General features: G+C 37.2%; 1 protein-coding gene and 1 long non-coding RNA gene across 2 annotated transcripts in view; both read right to left on the bottom strand.

Moving 5' to 3' along the window:
- Window positions 1-1,286: 1,286 nt before the first annotated feature.
- Window positions 1,287-21,831, bottom strand: part of LOC121732296 (ETS homologous factor-like) — a 40,472-nt gene continuing 19,927 nt past the window's right edge. Inside the window, exon 2 of the mRNA XM_042122132.1 lies at window positions 1,287-2,906. Within this exon, the coding sequence (XP_041978066.1) occupies window positions 2,672-2,906 (235 nt within the window). The 3' untranslated portion in view covers window positions 1,287-2,671. The remainder of the gene's footprint in view (window positions 2,907-21,831) is intronic.
- LOC121732297 lies at window positions 3,217-20,129 on the bottom strand. Its single transcript, XR_006036348.1, has 3 exons — window positions 20,021-20,129; window positions 15,314-15,319; window positions 3,217-3,227 (listed from the first exon to the last, which is right to left on the bottom strand). It is a non-coding gene; the product is annotated as an uncharacterized LOC121732297 (long non-coding RNA).

Below are 21,831 nucleotides of genomic sequence, written 5' to 3'. Positions count from 1 at the left end.
TTTTTTGTAGTTTGTAGGTGCCAAAAATTTAAGGTTTTAAAAATCTGCCAAGTACGAGTTGGACTCTCACACTAAGGCCCGATTCGACCAAACTTGAAGTTACACGAGTATAACTATCATGAGAATAATTTTACTCCTTTAATTTACTCTAGGGTATTATCGTTTGCATTTTACCAAGTTACTCAAAGAGTATGAAATAAAATGTCAATTATAGTTCACAATGACACCGACCGTGACAGTTGACACTCTGTTGTGCAACTATTCTCAGTTTAATATTTACTCCACCAAAATAGCCCGTGTAAATATTTACTCCCGTGTAATTCCTCATTCTTGGATTAGAAGTTGGAAAAACGCAAAACCAGCTTACTCTTAGATTAGGAGACAGTTACACTCGAGTAAAATTTTACTCCAGTTTGGTCGAATCCGCCCTAAGGGGATTATATATTATCTATACAATACAACTGAGTATTTTGTGAACATTTCAAGTGCCTATCTGTTGCCACTGTTGGTATCGAGCAAAAAATAGCAAAAAATCACGTTTGTTGTAACTTGATGATATAACTATATATTTAACAAAATAAACTATATATTTAATTTGTTTTGTTTTTAGTATTTTTTGTTAAAGCGTCAACAGATATACCTACACATTACACAATCTGTGAAAATTTCAGAAGTCTAGCGGTTCTCGAGATACAACCTGGAGACAGATAGATGGACAGACAGACGGACAGACATCGAAGTCTTAATAGGGTCCCATTTCTATTATTTGGGTACGGAACCCTATAAACGAAAAAATATATTTTAGCAAAAAAATAAAACAATCATTCACATTCATAATTCGTATAATTTTTGTAATATTTAATAAGAAATAATACAATATTCGTGTCGAGTGAGCCGACATTATTACCTATACAATATTCGCTAAAATATATATTATAACATTTGAAAAAATAAATGCGTAAAGTCTAAAAATAAAGTTTTAACAAAAATAACTGACTTCAAAAATTATTGCACAATATCAAATATTATGCACCATACAATATTACTGGACACTCGTAATATTCGTTTTGTAACAATAAATTGATCGAAATTATTACAGAACTACCACGGAAAGGATCGAATCGTACTAAAACTACATTCCGTGGTAATTTTTTAAAGCCTACAAATCAAACTTACAATATCAGAGTATTATTAAATGAAGTCAGTTGTAACATAAACAATTTTATAATTTCAGATTAACTAAAAATATTTACAATTTTTTTTTGTTTTTAATAAGTTTTTTTTTAAATAAATATTTGATGACGTACACCGTAAGACACAGTTTTGTACTATAGACGTCGGGATGAACATGGGGAGAACGGACAGTAATATACCTCGCGACGGAGACGTTACGAACTAATAACTCGGGCCCGGACGAGCCCTAACACAACCTTAACATGACGTCGAGAGTGGGGCGGCCGAGCGGGGGCGACCGACGACTCAATGTAATATCGTGGACTTGAATTTAGGGCTCCACACATAACCACGAATTCGCATCGCATCGCAATGTCATTTTTATTATGAGTTTTGTCGCAAATATTTGCGATGCGATGCGAATTCGCAATAATGTGTGGGAGCCCTCAGTAGGCTAGCAATCGTCCATCGTCGGTCGGCCGCGCCCGGCCCGCCGCTCGCGGGACTCGACGAGACGAGACGAGACGAGACTATATACAGACTAACGCACATCACAGCTGGCGCCTGAGACCACTTACAACTAAACACATTTCGTGTCAACAAATATGATTCACTTTTGAAAACTACTTAATCTTTGGCCTACAGATCTTGTTCTTGTCATTATTGCACTCCGCGCCGACACTGGGACGAAGAGCACCCCCCCACACCTCTCCCGGGGGGCGGCGCTCGGAGAAACTTAAACGTAATATAAATTCTGGATCTAATTAAGTACAACAACACGTATGGCATCGAGCTCTACGACTAAATAAACTCACTTAGCGCTAAATAAATTAAGTGGAATGTGGAATTTTCAACGTTTGTTCCTAGCCTACGCTTAACCTAGTCGGTAACAATCGAAACGTTAAAAATATTTATCAAAAATTCGTTACAAAGAAGTCGGACGACCGTTTGTATAAGATTACATAAAAAAATAATATGGACTCCCCGACGAGGGGGTTAATTGACGAAGCAACAACAGCGATCCCGACCCGACCTCGCACCGACCCGGCCCGTGGGCGCCGCCCCCGCCCGCGACCACGGCGACCACGGCGCGGGCGGCGGCGACCACGAAAGCCGCAACACCGACCATTGAGCTGAACGATCCAAATCCAACAAAGACTTTGCATATTTTATCTACACAACTCGCAACAACGCATCCTTGAGCAACTCCTAGACTTACTGACAATAATTACTCCTCTATACTTATCTATCTAATTACACGTATGACGTATCTGAAAAAACACCTCGAACACCGAGCGGGAGGCGCTTTTATCGCTTAAAATACTAAACAGTTCACTTCGTTGTTCGCGCGCCTCGAGATGCCCGGACATAAGATTCACGATCCGTCGCCCACGCGGCACTCGAGCGCTCACGAGCAGGCGCTCACGAGCACCGGCGCGCTCACGAGCGGGGTGCTCGCGAGCGACTCGGCCGCGCGCGACTATTCCGCGCTGGCGTACTAGGAGTTGCAGGCGTCGTGGTCGCTCTCCAGCTTAACCTTGAAGTTGGGGTTGTCGGTGCGGAAGTCGGGCCCCTTGTGGCCGAACTGGTAGACGAGGCGCGCGGTGGGCACGGACACCAGCACGGCCTGGCGGTAGTGGTAGCGCATGGCGCGGCTGAACTTCTCGAACGTCATGTTGTCGTTCTGCTTCATCTGCCCCCACAGCTTCGCCACCTCGTCCGGCTTCACGAACCTGCAACCAGAAGGAGCAATATCAGTATAGGGTTCATTCAGAAACCTGTCAGGTGAACAAGAGCTCCTGTCGACTAGGCATCTCAGTGTTCATGCCTTATTGCCATTCTGTAACTTTACAAAACATACGAGTTTTTGGCACAATTTAAGTGTACCTACTTTTCGACTGGTCGACCCCTGTCGGTAAAACAATCATTTTAAACAGAGCCAACGTCATTAGTTGAGCGCGCAGTTTTAACTTTAGACATCGTTTTTCAACGAAGTAGCGCCGTAATTATCTACTAAGTAACAAGTTTGAGGAAGAGAACCGTGATCTTAATAACTAGTAATTAGAATCGAATGATAATGAGTAATGATTTATTGGAAAAGAAAGGCTAAAATTAATGATAGCGTCGAGAGAAATGTACCGGGAAGGTCACTGGGTCCGCGAGGCCGGCACGCGACCATTGTTAGCTGTTCCCTTGAACATCTACTGGAGCAAGTTCATCGCTAGGCGAGCGTCGACTGAGTACTGACAACTCACACTCAGCCTTCTACACCTCGATTCTGCTATCAATCCAACAAAAATACTGATTGATCCATACGACAATGTCGTTGCGAATCAGTTTATGCCGAAATAACTGGACGTCAGACTCGCCCAAGAAGTGCAACTTTACAGTAGTTACCTACTGTCAGTAAGACAAATTCGATTTCTATTCGAATGTCATTTGTTAAAAGTGACGAAAGTATTCAAATCTGTGACGAATCCGTGACTTAAATTTTCCGGGCGCTGATTGGTCAAAAGTCAGAAAGTCAGATTGAAACGGCAGAATCGGCGGACTAAAGTCTTGAGACAACGCGGCCCAGCGAGTATCGGTACAGAGGTGAGGGGAACTCGACCGTGTTGTTTGTACGTCCATACATTATAACGCAACAATTAGACGTCAATTATTGCCGCGATAAGGAGCAATTGGCCGTAATAACAACCTGCATAGATCTGATAACACTGCTGATATTGGAGTCACAGGTCTGATTTGCAGGTATGTTATTATAGTCAATAATTTATAGTTATCCAGTATGCTTCTATACTACAAATTCAATTTAATATAAATTTTGACATTAACTCTATACATTTTCAGTTAACACGTTAGCAATGTAACGTAACATATGCGGTAAATAGGTAGAGTCTTGACTCTACCTACTTAAATTAATGGCAGTATTACTGATCAAGTTCATAACTCAAAATATAGGAATAAAATAATGGAGTTTCAACGAAAACAAATTATAGTTTTAGTTGATTACATAATACTATACTTTATTATATTATGTTACAAATAATAAAATTAGGAATTTCGTCAGATTTGTCTAAGCTTTTTAACGACATAAAGTAAAACTGGTTAGGTATTATGTTAGGTCATATTTCATTGACTTGGGAATAGGAAACTAAGCATTATAATAATATAATAATCCATAATAATAATATACATACGACAGCGTGTCTGTTTGTTACCTCTTCACGTCCAAACCGCGCTGCACCGATTTTGATGAAAGGTATGGAAATACTTTGAGTTCCGGGTAAGGACATTGAATAGTTTTTTTTTTCATTTAGAGAGCAGCTCGAATTTCCAACTCTCTGTGTTTATCCTTGTAAATAAAGGTTATTCTTGAATTTTAAAACGCAACGTCGTATGACATATCGTCTCAGTGTCAATCGACGCCAACAGATCTCTAAAGAAGTCAAGTTCGCCGTGTACATTGTACATAATGAGTGCAATACGTTACACATGATATGTGTACAGTTAGCAGCATACAGTATTATTGTGTTAAAAAACAGTAACACCAAGTAACAGTTGTTGGTTTTCAGCATAGACATAATGTTTTCAGTCACTCGAGCGGCGAGACGGAATTATCTCGAGAGGTTTTTTTTTTTTATAAAAAAATAGTAATGTTTCTTCCATTTAAGCAAATTTATATTAAAAACTTAAAGTTTAAATAGCAGTACGCAGAATTCTGTTTATACTTTTCATAATAATTGTTAGGCAAAGCACGCCCATCTTCTTACTTTTAAAGTTACATAGCAGAATTTGGACTCAAGTGCGTTTACAATCGTTATAGCAGCGGACGCCAGTGTTACTGGATTAGCCTGGATCAGCAGTCGGCACTGTACTATTGTACACATGTCCAGCATCCAGTTCCATCTAGTCCAGTAACTGGCGTCAGATGTATCAGCAATACTAATACTATACTACATTAAATACATTTTATATTTGTTGGAGTGTACCGATGCACAGTGTGCTGTGTGATGAAGCAAAACGTCCAGATAATTGTGATCGGAGTCAAGGATTACTTGTTGCATTATCACCGACGACGAGTGCATTAAAAATGTGCACCTTCATACGACACACGAGCACCGCTGCGTTGCTTCAAAACTTAACTGCAAGATTAATCAAAGCATAATGATGTCAAAACTACGTTTTCATTAAAAATAATAATCAACAGGACCACAGTTAAAAAATTACAGATAAAAAATCAAAACATAAGCAGAACTAATTGCAATTTTAATATTATATGCGTCTACTTAAAATATATTTGTTATATCAGCACCCTTTTGCTGTGCTGTGTGCATAATTTAGAGCTGTGCGTTCACAGTTCCATATCCCTAACTATACTTTTGTATTAGTAGTAATTAAAAATTCCATACATAAAGATCATCATTTTATATCACTTATACCGTAACTGCAGCGACACCGTACGCGGTGTGAGGGTACCGCGCGGTAATGTCTCGCCGACCTTGTGTCAGACCGACTGATAATCGCTCAATATTTAAATCACAATACTATTAGCATGCTGTATTACAAGTTACAACTAGGGATATAGGTTATTTTTATCTCATAGTTCTGTATAGCAAGTGTTTATAAACAAACTATACCTATATTGGGTTAGGGGAAAACCGCTCAAATGTGATTGATGATGAATGATTGATGAGTGACTCTATATACAGGGTGTAACAAAACTAAGTGATAATAGTTTAGGTTGTGTATGTGTCCCTTATGTCTACTTACTGTTCACTGTAAAACTTGCAGCGCTGAAAGATTTTTTTTTTCGTGATTTGTATGGGCAAGCGCCCGAGCTTCATGAGCTTGTCCATACAAAAGTTAAAAAAAGTTGATCTTTCAGCGCTGCTTCTTTCACAGTGAACTCTCTACGAGGAACACACCCTATAGTATTATCACTTAGTTTTGTTACACTCAGTAGTCTGTATAGCACGTATAATTTGGACTTTTTGCTCATGAGTAAATCTTTAAATTCATTCGTCATCATTCATCAATCAAGAGCTTTAAAACTGTTTTTTTTAATCAAAGAATACCAGTAATAGGATCATTCTTTAGCTTTGATAATATTAGTTTGTACCTCAGCGTTTACGCTACTGACGCACCAATACAACAAATCATTTTCATCAGGAAGATAAAAAATACCTTCGTAATAATTATTATAAAAACAATAATTTGTAATTGCTGGGCCTGCTTCAGTCGGTGAGGTCATTTTTTTGCAACAAGCGCCGTCAACACTCAAGGTGACCGCTATTGTTTACATTGGTGTGTCACAGTACAAATCATATTCAGTAGAACATCATTAAACCGGCGACCACTGGAATCGGGTGCACGCTATGTGCGATTTCAGATAACTTTAGAGAACAGTTATAAACAGGAAACTTGCACAATGATTTAAGCTGCTGTCGCCAATCTGACATATTTTTAACTCTATTTTTTACTTGATATAATAATATTTTGTGCTACCGCCAGCCACCATGATATGATAGCTTGAGTATTATCATTTATCTAGAATACAGCTAAGTTACGCTACTGTAAAATGACATTGTGCTATTACTACTGTACTACTGTTGCCATGGTAAACATACTTCATGATCACTACGAAACATCCTTTAAAGAGCCATGCCCCAGTAATCTAGTTTATTCCAATAATTACTGATTTTATGTTTTTAAATCATAATTTATTATTTTATTAGATCAAACATCAGTTCCCCGTACCCTATTGTATTATTTTAATGCAGCCTTTCCCAAAGTGGGCGATAACGCCCCCTTGTGGGGGCTGCAGGTCTTAAGAGCCCATATGACCCTAACTTGACTACATACTTTAACCTAGATCTCAAAATCTGTAAGGTCTAGAAAACTGAATTTTTTGACACAAGTAACTTCAGTTTATAAAGATTAAATGCTCAAGACGAAAACACGATTACTCAAAAAATGCTCGATAGTTTCTTTTTTACAAAAAACCTTGTTTTAGACACATTTTTGCTTGGATCTTCGAAGTTTGCTGTCTTTTCTTTAATATTTTTTAATATGTAAAAAGGTATTGATAAAACCTAAATTTTTTCAAAACACTTTTTTCATAATCACTATAGTTCGTCTTTTATTCAAGTAAAACTAACTCGGCGATGATTCCGCGCCGTCCTTTTTCACCTGGCATATGAAAGACGGGCGTGAGTGTGAAGAGAGAAGGACGATGTTTGATTTTTAGAGTCAGGTGAGCTCTTAAGGGGCGTTGAGTAGAGGCTTTGGGGGTGATTTGTAATTTCATTTCATCTGGATGCATTTTAAATTGAAACAATGGGGGCGCTAAACATAATTTGTTTTCATAGTGGGCGGGTAGGAAAAATAAGTTTGGGAACCCCTGGTAATTGGTATAGACTATAGATACATAATATATGAATAATATAGAATAACGTATTTGGTAATACAACACTAATCGCCGTCTGTATATAGGCAATACAAATTAGATCTTCAAAGTTAGACGATTATTCTTTCTTATATGAACAATATATTACGTATATAGGTAATCCCCGAGCCTTATTATGTGGAGTGTCGTGGAGGCCCGATGCCGGTCACGTCGGGCTCCTTGGCCCGGGCGCGAGGCCGCCTGCGCCCGCGCATCCAAATTCAACCGAGGTCCGCCCGTACATTAAGATTCTGACGATAACAGACTCGTCCTTAGCTCATGAACGTTTGGGCTCGGTTTAGGGTTCCGTACTTAGGGCTCCCACACAAAACTGCGATTTCCCATCGCATCGCAATGACATTTTGAGTATGAGTTTTGTTGCCGATTTTTACGATGCGTTGCGAATTCGCAGTTTTGTGTGAGAGCCTTTAGTGGGAAAAATATACGTCTTATTATTGTCCGTCCGTCTTTCTGTCACCTGACACCTCTCATCGCGCTGTAAAACATTTTCCATTGTGACAGCTGGACAATTAAATGGTACATTGATGATTGATTTATTTATGTCGCCGGCCGCGGCATTTGTTAGGCATGATAAAATAATTAGTTAAGTGGGCTTGAACAAACGTGTTTTCTTTCACAATTTTGTAGCAAACCGGTGTATTATATATACGGGTCACGGGTGTAATTTATACTCTTACATAAAATATTTGATAGGAATTTCAGTGCATATTAAAAGTTATTCGAAATACGGAACCCCGAAGATAGCCGCGCCACGGAAACATCTGATTCAGCGGAACCCAGATTAAGAATTGGTTTGCAATTTTCAGGACGACTATGTTTATAATTTATATTATCTGCTTGTCAAATGTTTATATTATTGGCTATTGTGTTCAGTCCTGCAGTCGGTAAAACCGGTGACGTCCGCCGCCTATCTCCTGACCGCTAATTATTATTATTCATTAGTACATGACGTCAAATGTCATCACGTATTGCACTTAATCACTGATCTCCATTATACAAGTACGCTGGATCTAGGATCCCCACTTTTTTTTGTGCCATTTGAAGCGGAATCAGCGCCCCCATTATTAGGACAGAGAACTAAATTTGACGTAACCATTGGTAACCATGTATTTATTTTAATTCTCTATGGCTTAATCGTTCGAATTGTTTTCGTGTTTTTAAAGTGTTTTAAAAGGTTTTACGCGATTAAATAATATATATAATATAAGTGGTGGTTCATAGTTAAACTATGAAAGGGTGTAAGTATGTTATGTAAAACACGGTACAAAAAGGGATGTGGGGTTACATTTCACAAGTAAGTGATTTTAACAGCTCATTTCTACGATATTAAACTTTTATTGATAATATAGGCACTTAAAAATGTGGCACTAATCTTATTATACCGTATTCACCACATATTTACCTTTGTTTTACCGATTTTTGATAAAAAATAAAATTCAATAGTGCTGGAGTTTCCTGTCGATAAAACTTATCGTTAACTATAATAATTGTATTGAAATCTCCGATAACCGATTTTTATTATCAAATACATATTATGCTCTTAAAATAATTGACAGGTTTCCGTCTGACGATTGACGAAGGAAGACTGGAATTATGGTTGAAAAAATTAAAAAGCCTGGTTGGCGTCCGCTACTACCGCTTGCCGTTACTATTTGAAGTGTTCAAACGTTCTCTGTGAAAATACAAGGCGCAAAACTACCATTTGATCGTGATTATGTTTGGAAAATTTATTTCAGCGTCTACTCTTTCTTGACAGACTGTAACTGTGTAACGGTAACTAATAAAATATAATGTTAAAGTATCGCACATATATTTTTATTATTTATAAATACCTTGCCACCCCAATAAAAAAATGTATTCAAACGTTCCACATTTATTTATGGATCGCATTATCCAATTAGTTAATTTCCCTCGCACTTCGGCAATCAGCGCCAAAATGGCGAAAATCAAATGAGATAAAGTAAATCGATAAAAATTGGCTTGCTAGATCCCTAAATAAATAAGGAACTTTTATATTATTACTAGACTTTCCGCGCGGCTTCTCCCACGTAAATATCTAATTACACAGACAAATTGGTCCACAAAAAATAGCCTATACAGTGTGTAACAAAAATAGGTGATAATACTTTAGGGTGTGTACATGTTCCTTGTAGAGAGTTCACTGTGAAAGTAGCAGCTCTGAAAGACGAACAAATTTTTTCACTTTTGTATGGGCAAGGGCCCGAGCGACACGAGTTTCCCCATACGAAAGTGAAAAAAATGTTGGTCTTTCAGCGCTGCTAATTTCACAGTGAACTCTCTACAAGGAACACGTATACACCCTAAAGTATTATCACTTATTTTTGTTACATCCTGTATAATCCTTCACGTTATACATTCCCCCGCTTTCTCCACATTTTCCTTTATTTCTTAGCTCCTATTAGTCTCAGCGTGATAGAATATATAAAATGGGCTGTCTAACACTGAAATAATTTTTTAAATTGGACCAGCAGTTCCTGAGATTAGAGCGTTCAAACAAACAAACTCTTCCGCTTTATAATATAATATGATGAGATTAGTTAGGGTCTAATCACACAGAACACTTATTCAGCTTTGTTCAGCTTTAATACGATACACTGTAGCACTACTTTGATAATATTAGAAAGGAAATTAGAAAATACAATACAACAACAACAAAGTTTTTGTTAGAAGCTTATCTTCAGTTTTATTTTTAGTTGTTCGTAGTGCTAACTGCTAAAAATAAATGGATTATAGATAGGTACTGCTACTTCACGTTATCTACGTATGAAATCGTTGTTAATTTATTACACCTATCTAAATTACGGAGAGGAAGTGTGTAATCTTTAATAAAAATATGTAGCGTTTGTATTATTTAATTTAATATTTTTGTCCTAGTGGTCGACATTATCTGAATCTGGAAACATTTCATCGATAATAGAAAAGACAGTTGTACATCACTAGTATTAGTTCCAAATACTCCCACTACTGCTATGATGGCGAATTTCAAACGTCATTTTTACGTCAAATTTAGTTCCTATCCCTAATAAAGGGGGAGCTGATTCCGCTTCAAATAGGCACAAAAAATAGCTGTCATTTCAAAGGGTATCATCAGTCCAGCGTACTTGTATAATGGAGGTCAGTGCACTTAATTAACGATATAGTAATGCTGTGACTGTAGTAGTTTTTACACCAAAATTATGAAATCAATCCAGCCAGCCATCGAGACATCTTGGAAACTTCTTGGCTGCTGCTCTAGCGTTATATCAAATGGAAATCGCAATAAAACATGGAGTCCATTTCACCAAAACTTGTGTTGATTTTCACCAACCGTCCCTTAACATTAAGTATCATCTTATGGTATTTTAGAGTCACAGTTTTAACCTAGATTCTTAAGTTGACTTAGGTTAAAATTTTAAGAGATATACTATGGTGGCCCTAATAGCCGCTAGATGACAACAATATAATGTTAGGGGGCGATTGGTGAAAAAGAGATAAGTTTGGAGAGATAACTTAAAACTCAAAGTTTATTTAGGACGATTTCAAATATAATTTGTAATATCTTCATGGTGTTTTTATTTTCGGACGAGGGACAGAACATAAAAAACAGTAACACGCGGTGAGTAATGTGAAACTCAATCACAAACAGCATGACTCAGGGATTTCTTTAAAAAATATCTTAAAAATCACAATGCAATATGCATATTTTTTGTACCATCTTAAAAATATGGCGCAAAAAACCCGGGTCCTCATGAAATGTTCAATCAAACCCTCGCTCGATCCTCAAAAAGGTCAATATTTTGGGTTTAACTTCCAATAACATTAATCTTTAAACTTCAAACAATCAACTTACGTTGACCAAATGTTTGGTTTTTGCAGGAACAGTCTACACTGCAGCAAAAGATGATGAAGCAGGATTTTTAATTGTTTAATGATCTCTACGTGAAGGTCGAAGCAGAGGGTGCCACTAGCACATAATATAATAAATAATCCGACCAAAGTCCGACACGTTACTGACAACACTAGTGCTGCCTCTAACATGAAAACGTTGCACTTATATAAGCTATTTCATTTCCTAAAGCTTTATGTCGTCTACTACCAAATATCCTTTTATTTATTTTAACTCAAAATGTAGAGAAAGCAAACAATTTCTAATTCCAATAAATAAGTTGTTATCGCAATAATCATTTCGCCGTATATTTTAAATGTGATATTGTCAGATATTGAGCATAACATCTAAATGTATTTACATAATTGACCAATAACTTATGAGCCATAACTAACATAATATAATCGTACCTACACAGTCTACACGTGTATTTTTGACTAACTCCAAAAAAGGTGGCTCATTCATTTGGTCACCTAACACCTTTTTGTTTACATTATATCAAAATGAATCGGAATAGAGTATAAAGGTGCGGGCACATTATGACCGTAGCCGCTGCGGCCTGCGACCCGCATTTTTTATATTATGTTTATGGTGTATCTCGCACTCAGTCATACTATTATACAAAATGAAACAAAACTGAGTGATAATACTTAGGGTGTGTATGTGTCCCTTGTATAGAGTTCACTGTGAAAGTATGAGCGATGAAAGAGGTCCCTTTTTTAAACTTTTGATGGGAAAATTTCTAACGCTGGCGCGCTTGCCCATACAAATCACAAAAACTCTTTTAGCACTGCTACTTTTACAGTGAACTCTATATGAGGGGCACATACACATCCTAAAGTATTATCACTTAGTTTTGTTACACCCTGTATAAATATAGAATGTCGCCCGCTGCGGCGCGGCCCGTCCCAGTGTGCGTGTACCTCACTCGTATTGTTTGAGATAAGCCGTCTTAATGCGGCTGCACTTGGCCGATTTATTTTCCCGGTCAAGGAACCGCGGGCCGCGGCAGATGCGTATGTAAATGGCGGACGTGCGCCACACCGCCACGGCGACCATGTGCACGCACTTTGCAGGACTACTTGTAGGACAACTACCAGGGCGGCCAAGCTTGTGGGACATTTGTAGGCCCAGGGCGACCGAGTTGTGTAGCTTTGTAGGACAATTATAATATTAGTATGCTTACTTTATGAGTGACCATGCATAATAATTATTGTTTTATACTTTGTCCGACAATGTGATCGGTCATGGTCACCCTGTAGTCGATGGGATGACCATGCTAGGTCACTCTGTAGGACGTGTTAAACGTGATTAACATTAAAATGAGTGTAAGCAGGATAATTATATCATTATTGTGATAGAAATAAAGATAACATGACGGCTGGTCAGAAAAAATCAACTGACGTCTGACGCCATAAAAGATGCGGTAATAATATAATATAAAGTTTTTTTTGTCTTAAATATGAAATTGAATGCTTTAAACCGAGGTCGACAAAACTATTACAGTAAAAAAACAATAAAAATTATAAGTAAGTAAAGATAATTTTTAAGTAGAAGAATTTAAACAAAGGGATATACGAGTACAATATACATATTTATAAACATGATAAAAAAGTAAAGAGTGGAGGGGGTCGCGTAATATTTTTATACAACATCGTAAAAAAGGTTGAAAAACACTGCTTTAAACATTAACTTGACGTGGTAGATCGATATCACAACCGGTCCGCTAATAATACCTAGATGCTCTCGGCGAAGGCTGTGAGCTGTGAGCATTACACTTATACACAGCCGATAGTAATAAAGTTCAATCGGCGAATCGAGGCACGAAACTTCATTACAAAATGACAATAATTTGAATGGTCTCATTATTTTGGTTATAAGTTATAGTATAAACAATATTATGTTGCTGTCTACAGCAGAAGCCCGAACTGCGAGCAATCTTAAGGTAAACCAGTCGAGAACTTAACATATTTTAAGATTCAATAAAGTTTACTTTGTGTGATATAGGATAGCATAGCTGTGCCGAATTTTATTAAAACAGTGAAGAGTATCTAGTTCGATTCATATTTAAAAATAATTTAAACTTGATATAATAACGTTGGATGAAAAAATCTTCAGAAAATTACGCACGAGCGGAACAGGCATTACGGAAAATTGCTTGCAAAATGTTACAGTGAAAATTCCGGTTTCGATTTTAGACTATGAGATTGAGATGATAATTTATATTATATGTATATTAAATACTTCCCAGGACTTAAAGTACCAAATTTCGTACACAATATGATAGTTTACAATGTTCATCGAGTAAAGATATCACTTATTTTAGCGCCAAGAAGTTGAATAAAATTAATCTCTTGTGTGAATTATAACCATTTATTTTAGTGTAAAACACGTCATCAGCAAAGTTAAGAACCTTCAATTATGCAAGTCATATACAGCCGAGCTAAATTTAGGTATCGCCGTATGCGGGTACTTTAAAAACACTACGCCGGTAACGACATAATTATTATCATCTCCATCAGCTGTTTACCTTTCTGTCCTTTCCCATAATATGCAGTAAGTATGTTGTATCGACACCGGAGGTCATCGACCTAACACTGATAAGCGGGCTGATAAGACGTGACGTAACAGTTCATAGAAAAAGTACCGAGACATAGAGTCCAAGGAACAGATGGAAATCTTACAAAATCTGTTTTTGGAATATATACCAAAAACTCATCGTTCGACTCGTGCTTGCCAAGTTTGACAAACTGCGAGAAATCTCCAAAATTCAAGGAGCATTACAAAATACTGTCATAATATTATTATTATGGTATCCAATGATCATAATTGTTGAACTATTTTATACGTGGGAGAGCCACGCTTCGGCACGAATGGGCCGGCTCGACCGAAATACCACGTTCTCACAGAAAACCGGCGTGAAACAGCGCTTGCGCTGTGTTTCGCCGAGTGAGTGAGTTTACCGGAGGCCCAATCTCCTAACCCCTACCCTATTCCCTTCCCTACCCTCAACTATTCCCTTCCCTTCCCTACCCTCCCCTATTACCCTATTCCCTCTTAAAACTTTTAACTAATGAACGGTACCACCTGCATATTTTGTAGATTTGAAAATATAAACAGTAGTATTAAAAATAAGTAGGTCGCAATAACATTTCGAGATTAATTTCCATCTGCAATAATAATCGTTATTTTTATCTCTACCTCAGTAACACCGACATAACTAGATATATCTCTACAGGGGGTGTCCCCTACTCTACGTCGCGCAAGGCCGGAACTACACGTCGCGGACTGACAAACAAACATTTCTTATGTAAGAAAAATCTTCTGCAGATCCTCTTAGCCTATATTTTTATTGGTTTTTATTTCCTTATTTCTTCGTCAATGATAATATTATATTATATATCTAATATAGTTAAGTATATTAGTAAAGTAGATGATCTACTTTACTAATATACTTTACTTATGAGGTGCACTTTACAAATTATATCCTGCATGATTTAGCTTTTTTTTATTTTTATTTTTTTGTACTTATAAAAAAAATTAAAAAAAAAACAAAAGCTTTAGGGTCGACCAGGCCCGTGCTCGTGTACCAATGGACATGCTTTGGCACGAATGGGCCGGCTCGACCGAAGAAATACCACGTTCTCATAGAAAACCGGCGTGAAACAGCGCTTGCGCTGTGTTTCGCCGAGTGAGTAAGTTTACCGGAGGCCCAATCCCCTACCCTATTCCCTTCCCTACCTTCCCCTATTACCCTATTCGCTTTTAAAAGGCCGGCAACGCACTTGCAGCTCTTCTGAAACTGCGAGTGTCCATGGGCGACGGAAGTTGCTTTCCATCAGGTGACCCGTTTGCTCGTTTGCCCCCTTATTTTATAAAAAAAAAAACTGAGCTTTGATTTGGTTTCTTTCGGAAACGAAGTTAGTAAAGGCTATAGAGTAGAAAGCCTAGTCATATTAATATAATATAGTCACAACTTACAACTCTGAACTCACAGCTGACAGCGTATCAAAGCAAAATGTGTGGTGAAATGAATTTCACTTAGGGGTTGTTTAATGTTTAGGGCACATTTTGACGTTTTAGTATATTATCTTATTTTTACTGAAGTTGTAGAAGATATTTGGAGAGGCCTTTAATCCCTACTCAGTGTGACAGCATAATATAAATTATAACCAGGAAAAATTGACCTGTGAAACAGCATCGTGACTAATTATTAATAATTATTATCCTTAGTTTAGTAATAACACTAATAAATAACTGAGAGAGATGTTGTGTTCACATTTTTTATGTTTCCACCGTGGCATCACAATCTGTGTTATTGAAGCATACAATATGCGATGACCCCTCAACAGCCTCAACAGCCTCAACGGTTTGCAAATTGGCGCGAATTGACATACAAAAACACATCTAATGCAATCGACAACGTACTTTATCTTCGAGCAGTAGAGTCGAGAACGTGTTGTCAAGGAGATGCGTTAAAATTCTGTGCATGTTCGAAAAGCTTTCCAGGTATTCTCGACAAACATAAGAGCCGATGCGTAGATGTATCATGTATGCTACAGAAAGCGAAATACAATTCTAACAAAATGACCAAAAAAATCAATTCATAGTTCATACGCTCCCATCAAGTACTATCTAGTTCTAGAGGTACTTAGATCAAGAATCTAGTAGATTATTATTTATTTATTGTATGTTGGCCAGAATTTTATTACTTGACATTGCTATTTTTAGGGTTCCGTACCCAAAGAGTAAAAACGGTACCCTATTACTGAACTGAGACTTCGATGTCTGTCCGCCTGTCCGTCTGTCTGTCTCCACTCTCCAGGCTGTATCTCAAGAACTGCTATAGCTACACTTGTGAAATTTTCACAGATTGTGTATTTCTGTTGCCGCTATAACAACAAATACTAAAAACAAAATAAAATTAAAATTAATTAAGGGGGGCTCCCATACAACAAACGTAATTTTTTGGCTGTTTTTGCTCCTAATCAATAATGGCAACATAATTATAGGCACTTGGAATATTCAAAAAATCCTAAGCGAGTACTAATATGTATTCTGTGATAACAGTAGGTACCCTTAGAACCCTTAGTGCGCGAGTCCGACGCAAGTCGGGTTCCGTGGAGTAAATAATCAGCCAAGTGCAAACTTGGCTGATTATTAACTCCACGGAACCGCAATTTGCAAAAAAGAGCGTGTGCCGAGCACACGTGTCAGAAGTCAGAACTCAGAAGTGAAACTTAGTCAAAATCGTCGCCTTACTCTCAACGAGCCTAAAGAAGTCTCACTTCAAAAAAAAAAGAAAATACTTAAGAATTTTAACATATTATATGTTTTGTGTTACCTAATAGATAAAAAGTGTCGCAGCATAGACAGATATAATAGTATAAGTGATACCAATTGGCGATTTACTAATGAGATATCAGCCAGTATCAGTGATAACTGATAACGCGGTGAGTGCTGACACTCGATATCATTCGTCGCGCTTTCGAGTTTTTTCACTGAATTTTTTGTTTCAAAAATATATCAATATTACCTATTCTAACGACATGCAAAAAAACAAATTTAATTATTTTTTTATGATAATGATAAGTAGAAATAATATAAGTATAGGTAGAGTATTTCGCTTCTTTTTGTGGATATTATAATAATTATTTTGTTTAATATGTACTAGACTTTAAGAATTTATTACAACTTCGATTTTAGGGATCAAAACAATGAAACTACTCGTATAGCACACCCTTTCTTAGGACTCAAAGTATCAGCTCTTTACAATGTTCATTACGAGTACAATCAACTCAATGGTCCAAGCGTGAAGACTGAAGAGGTAACAGACAGGAAGACAAAAACACATCATTATAATATTAGTAATTAGTATGCATAAAAAACCATTTTTTTAATTAAATAAGGGGGCAAACGAGCAAACGGGTCACCTGATGGAAAGCAACTTCCGTCGCCCATGGACACTCGTAGCATCAGAAGAGCTGCAGGTGCGTTGCCGGCCTTTTAAGAGGGAATAGGGGAATAGGGGAGGGGAGGGTAGGGATGGGAAGGGAAGGGAATAGTGGAGGGTAGGGAAGGAAATAGGGTAGGGGATTGGGCCTCCGGTAAACTCACTCACTCGGCGAAACATAGCGTAAGCGCTGTTTCACGCCGGTTTTCTGTGAGAACGTGGTATTTCTCCGGTCAAGCCGGCCCATTCGTGCCGAAGCATGGCTCTCCCACGTATATTAAACGTGGGTTCACAGAACGTCGTGCGTCGTATTTTTAGGGTTCCGTACCAAAAGGGTAAAAACGGGACCCTATTATTAAGACTTCGTTGTCTGTCCGTCTTTCTGCCTGTCTGTCTACAGTCTGTAACTCAAGAACGGTAAGAGCTAGAGATTTGCCACAGATTATGTATTACATCTATTGCCGCTGAAACAACAAATACTTAAGGGGGGCTCCCATTTAACAAACGTGATGTTTTTGGCCTTTTTTGCTCTATATCAATAATGGCAGGTAGGTACCTAAATTTTTCACAAAATTCTTATTTATATTATGTATACTTTAATATTTAATAATAAAATTTAATATAAATAATAATATTAAAATAAAAAATTAAGGGGGCTCCCATACAAAAAACGCGTACGGAACCCTTCGTGCGCGAGTTCGGCTCGCACTAGGCCGATTATTTCGGAAGTTCTGAGCCGCGTGACTCATGCTCAGTGTTCATAGTACTATCAACTGGGTCACTAATGTGCCAGTTGGCAATTGGTACTAGTATTATGCAATTTTTTCGTACACGTATGGTCCTAGACCAGCCTTTGATAAAGTGGGCGATAACGCCCCTCGTGGGCGCTAAATAATAATTTGTTCAGGTAGACAAAGTAGTTTGAGAACCCCAGTCCTATACGTATGGACTACCTTTATAATATAAACGCAAAAAGTAACTCAACCGTACCTTTGAAATTAAAACTTTCTTAATTTATTTATCCCTAATCACTCCTATTCGCGCGTGCACTGATTCTAGTCTAGTTTGAAAGTCTAAGTCAGAGTAGACAGAATGATAGAGTATGCCGACTTAGAACTGATGTTGAAATTTTTAAATTTGACGTATTATGGCGAAAATCGTCGCTAGGGTTGTTAACTTGTTACCTACGAATTTAAAACTATGACATATTCGATGGACGTGTTCCTCTTTGGTCGTATTGTTGTTTGTGTTTTGGCACATGTGATTAAAATTGTCAGAATCCAATTTTGAAATCTTTATTTTAAATATTTAAAAATAAATTATATCAGCCAGCGCGAGGCACAATCCGTTCATAATCCTAGTGAAACCCGACGAATTTGACAGATATTGAAACCTGTCCGTTTCTTTGCAGTCGAACTACTGGTAGTTATGTCTATTGTGTCTAAGTACTGTGTAAAATATATTATTCGGAACGTGCACGTCAGTAGTGACATATTTCAAACGAAGTTTTAGGGGCATGTGTCAAAAAATAAACAACAAGAGTTTTTTTTTTTTTATGAAATAAGAAGGCAAACGAGCAAACGGGTCACCTGATGGAAAGCAACTTCCGTCGCCCATGGACACTCGCAGCATCAGAAGAGCTGCAGGTGCGTTGCCGGCCTTTTAAGAGGGAATAGGGTAATAGGGGAGGGTAGGGATGGGAAGGGAATAGGGGAGGGTAGGGAAGGGGATAGGGTAGGTGATTGGGCCTCCGGTAAACTCACTCACTCGGCGAAACACAGCGCTAGCGCTGTTTGTTTATTTTGTAAATACTATAGCAAATAAAATATATTTAGAACAATAATTAATGGTATTTGGGTTAGATTTAGTTAAAAACTACTTCTGGAAAATGAATATAATCATAAAAAACTGGTTTTGAAAGTATAAAACATTCAATAAGTTTCAAGGCTAAAAAGGAAAAAAAAATCTGTGCTAAAAGGAAATAAATTGGTGTTAGCAGGACATGTAAGGGATGTAGTCTTCTACATCCCTCACATATCCTGCTAAGAACTAATGGCAATGTTATTTAATACGAGCCAATATAATTCGTTGAACATCGGTGACTTTAGCACCCTATCAAACAAGTTCAAACGTAAGTAATGAGCCAACCAAAAACGTAACTAAGCATTTAGATAAACGTAGTCTAAACATTTTTATTCATTCTTACAGATAGATAATAATGATCGGTTGTTGCTGGAGTAAAATGCAGCTGCGTTTATAACCAGAGCGGCAAGTGCAAACATATTGCTGCTGTAATTATAGTCGGGGCATTTTAATAGGCCACATTTGACAGTTCATCAAAATTGAGCCAGGTAGTCTTGTAACGACGACATAAAAAAAATAAATATTTTGTCATTGTTATTACTGCACAATTTATGAACTTTTTCTGATAACGATTACATATTTATTATAAACATAACCAATATGAGTTTTTTACTATTTACTTTCACTGATAAGCAATTTTAAACATAAAAAACAAATTATGATTTAAAGAACTGACATCGTTACAATGTTACGTCAGCTGACCTTTTTTCTTTTTAATCTCTAGGGATGTTACTCTAAAAATCGAAAGCGAATAAGTAGAATCAGATGCATTGATTACTTGTAACGAAATATCCCCATAAATTCATAAACACGTTGTGAAAAGTAACACATATTCATGTGAAATTAATATTGATAATACAAAATTGGACAGTTTGATATTTTAAGTGAATAATTGCAATTTTTCTTGTAAATTATGTACTTGTATTATTTTGCTCTTTGAATTTGCAAAAGAAAAAGTAATAATAGGCCAGGAATTCGTTTTTGATTTTATAAATAGCACATAAAATTCAAATATTTTATTTCAAGTCCGTATCGATTTATTCGTTTTGGTCGATGTTTTTAAGCAGCTCACCTCACTATGGAGATTATTCAGACAGATGTCAAATGTGGCCTATTAAAATGCCTCAACTATAGTAACAAAAATACAAGCAATACTTTATACTTAAAAAAATTAATTTAATGTTTTTAAAAATCTTGTTTTTATTTATTTTTTACAATATTAATACTCTGTAAGAAAATCGGAGTCTATAAATTTACTAAAACACTGATACTTTGGATTGAAATAAAATAGGTATTCTATGAAACTATCACTGCAAGTTTTGTCGTCGGGTTTTTGAGAACATGGTGGTCCAACATTCATCACTAAAACGATAGTTAGGTACTCAATTAATATCTTTATAAAATGCAACTTAAATATAATTGACTTGACTGATAATGCAATTTTAGGTTATATCGAATCACATACTTTTTCATTTTTACAGCAGCTATCTGATCTAATTTCCTAGTGGATTTAGGAAAAACATTAAATTTGTATACTGACTACCTATTTTTGCTGTTATTTTTGCAGTCTACGATACAAAAACCATAAAAACAAATTTCTAAAAATTTCAAAACAAGATTGACAAATTCGTTTGACTACTAACTGAGCCCCTTTGGTTGCATATTTTTGCCGCGGCAAGCGCAGCAATCGCTTTCTTTATCCCCTCCACCCACTTCGCACGCTCCGAATAGTGGTGTACTATTTTAAGATTATTTTTTATTTTATTACGTCTTAAAATGGCGCCGACCGGTTTTGAATTTCGAATACAGATTCAATTGTTGTCATTGAGACTGTTGATGTCATACTTGAATCTTAATGCTGGTGATCAAATAATTAAGCAGTTTCAGCCCGGCCGCACATTGTCCGAAATTTCTGATACGAAACATTTGAACGTCCGCGCTGTCTCTTACATTTTGTACTGAGCCGAGTGAGCTCGAACTCGCCGGAAGGATATTTCGGATAGTGTGCGGGGTGGCGGTCCGGCGAAATTCAACTGTTTCTGATCAGAATTCGGACAATGTGCGGCCGGGCTTAATCTTTAATAGTTATTCGCTTAGCAACCAACTCGAACCGATGAAGCGTGACCGCGTCATAACTGTTTAAGCTCAGAAATAGTCAAATTGTCGGCAAAGGTGAAAGTGAAGCAGCATGTAGGCATGCATCTTCACTGCGCAGTACAAAGATAGGGAATTACTTCCTCTGCTGCGCCGCGCCGATGGTCTTGTCTCCCTCCGTCTTAAAAATTTTCGATCGATCTGATGCGAGCTTAACAGATTTTATCATTTTACCCATTCTAATAACAGTGCAAAATGCCGCTGAAGGAGTTAGTGCGTTCAAAGTTATTTTGGCTCTAATTAGACCTTACCACTATAATTGGTACAACTCTCGTAGATAATAATATAACTCCAAACAGTATGTAGCATCCAACTTCTGGAGCTTAAAAGAGC

This window comes from Aricia agestis, chromosome 12, assembly GCF_905147365.1.
Source record: "Aricia agestis chromosome 12, ilAriAges1.1, whole genome shotgun sequence".
NCBI lineage: Eukaryota > Metazoa > Arthropoda > Insecta > Lepidoptera > Lycaenidae > Aricia > Aricia agestis.
This window is presented reverse-complemented; position numbering and strand designations above follow the sequence as displayed.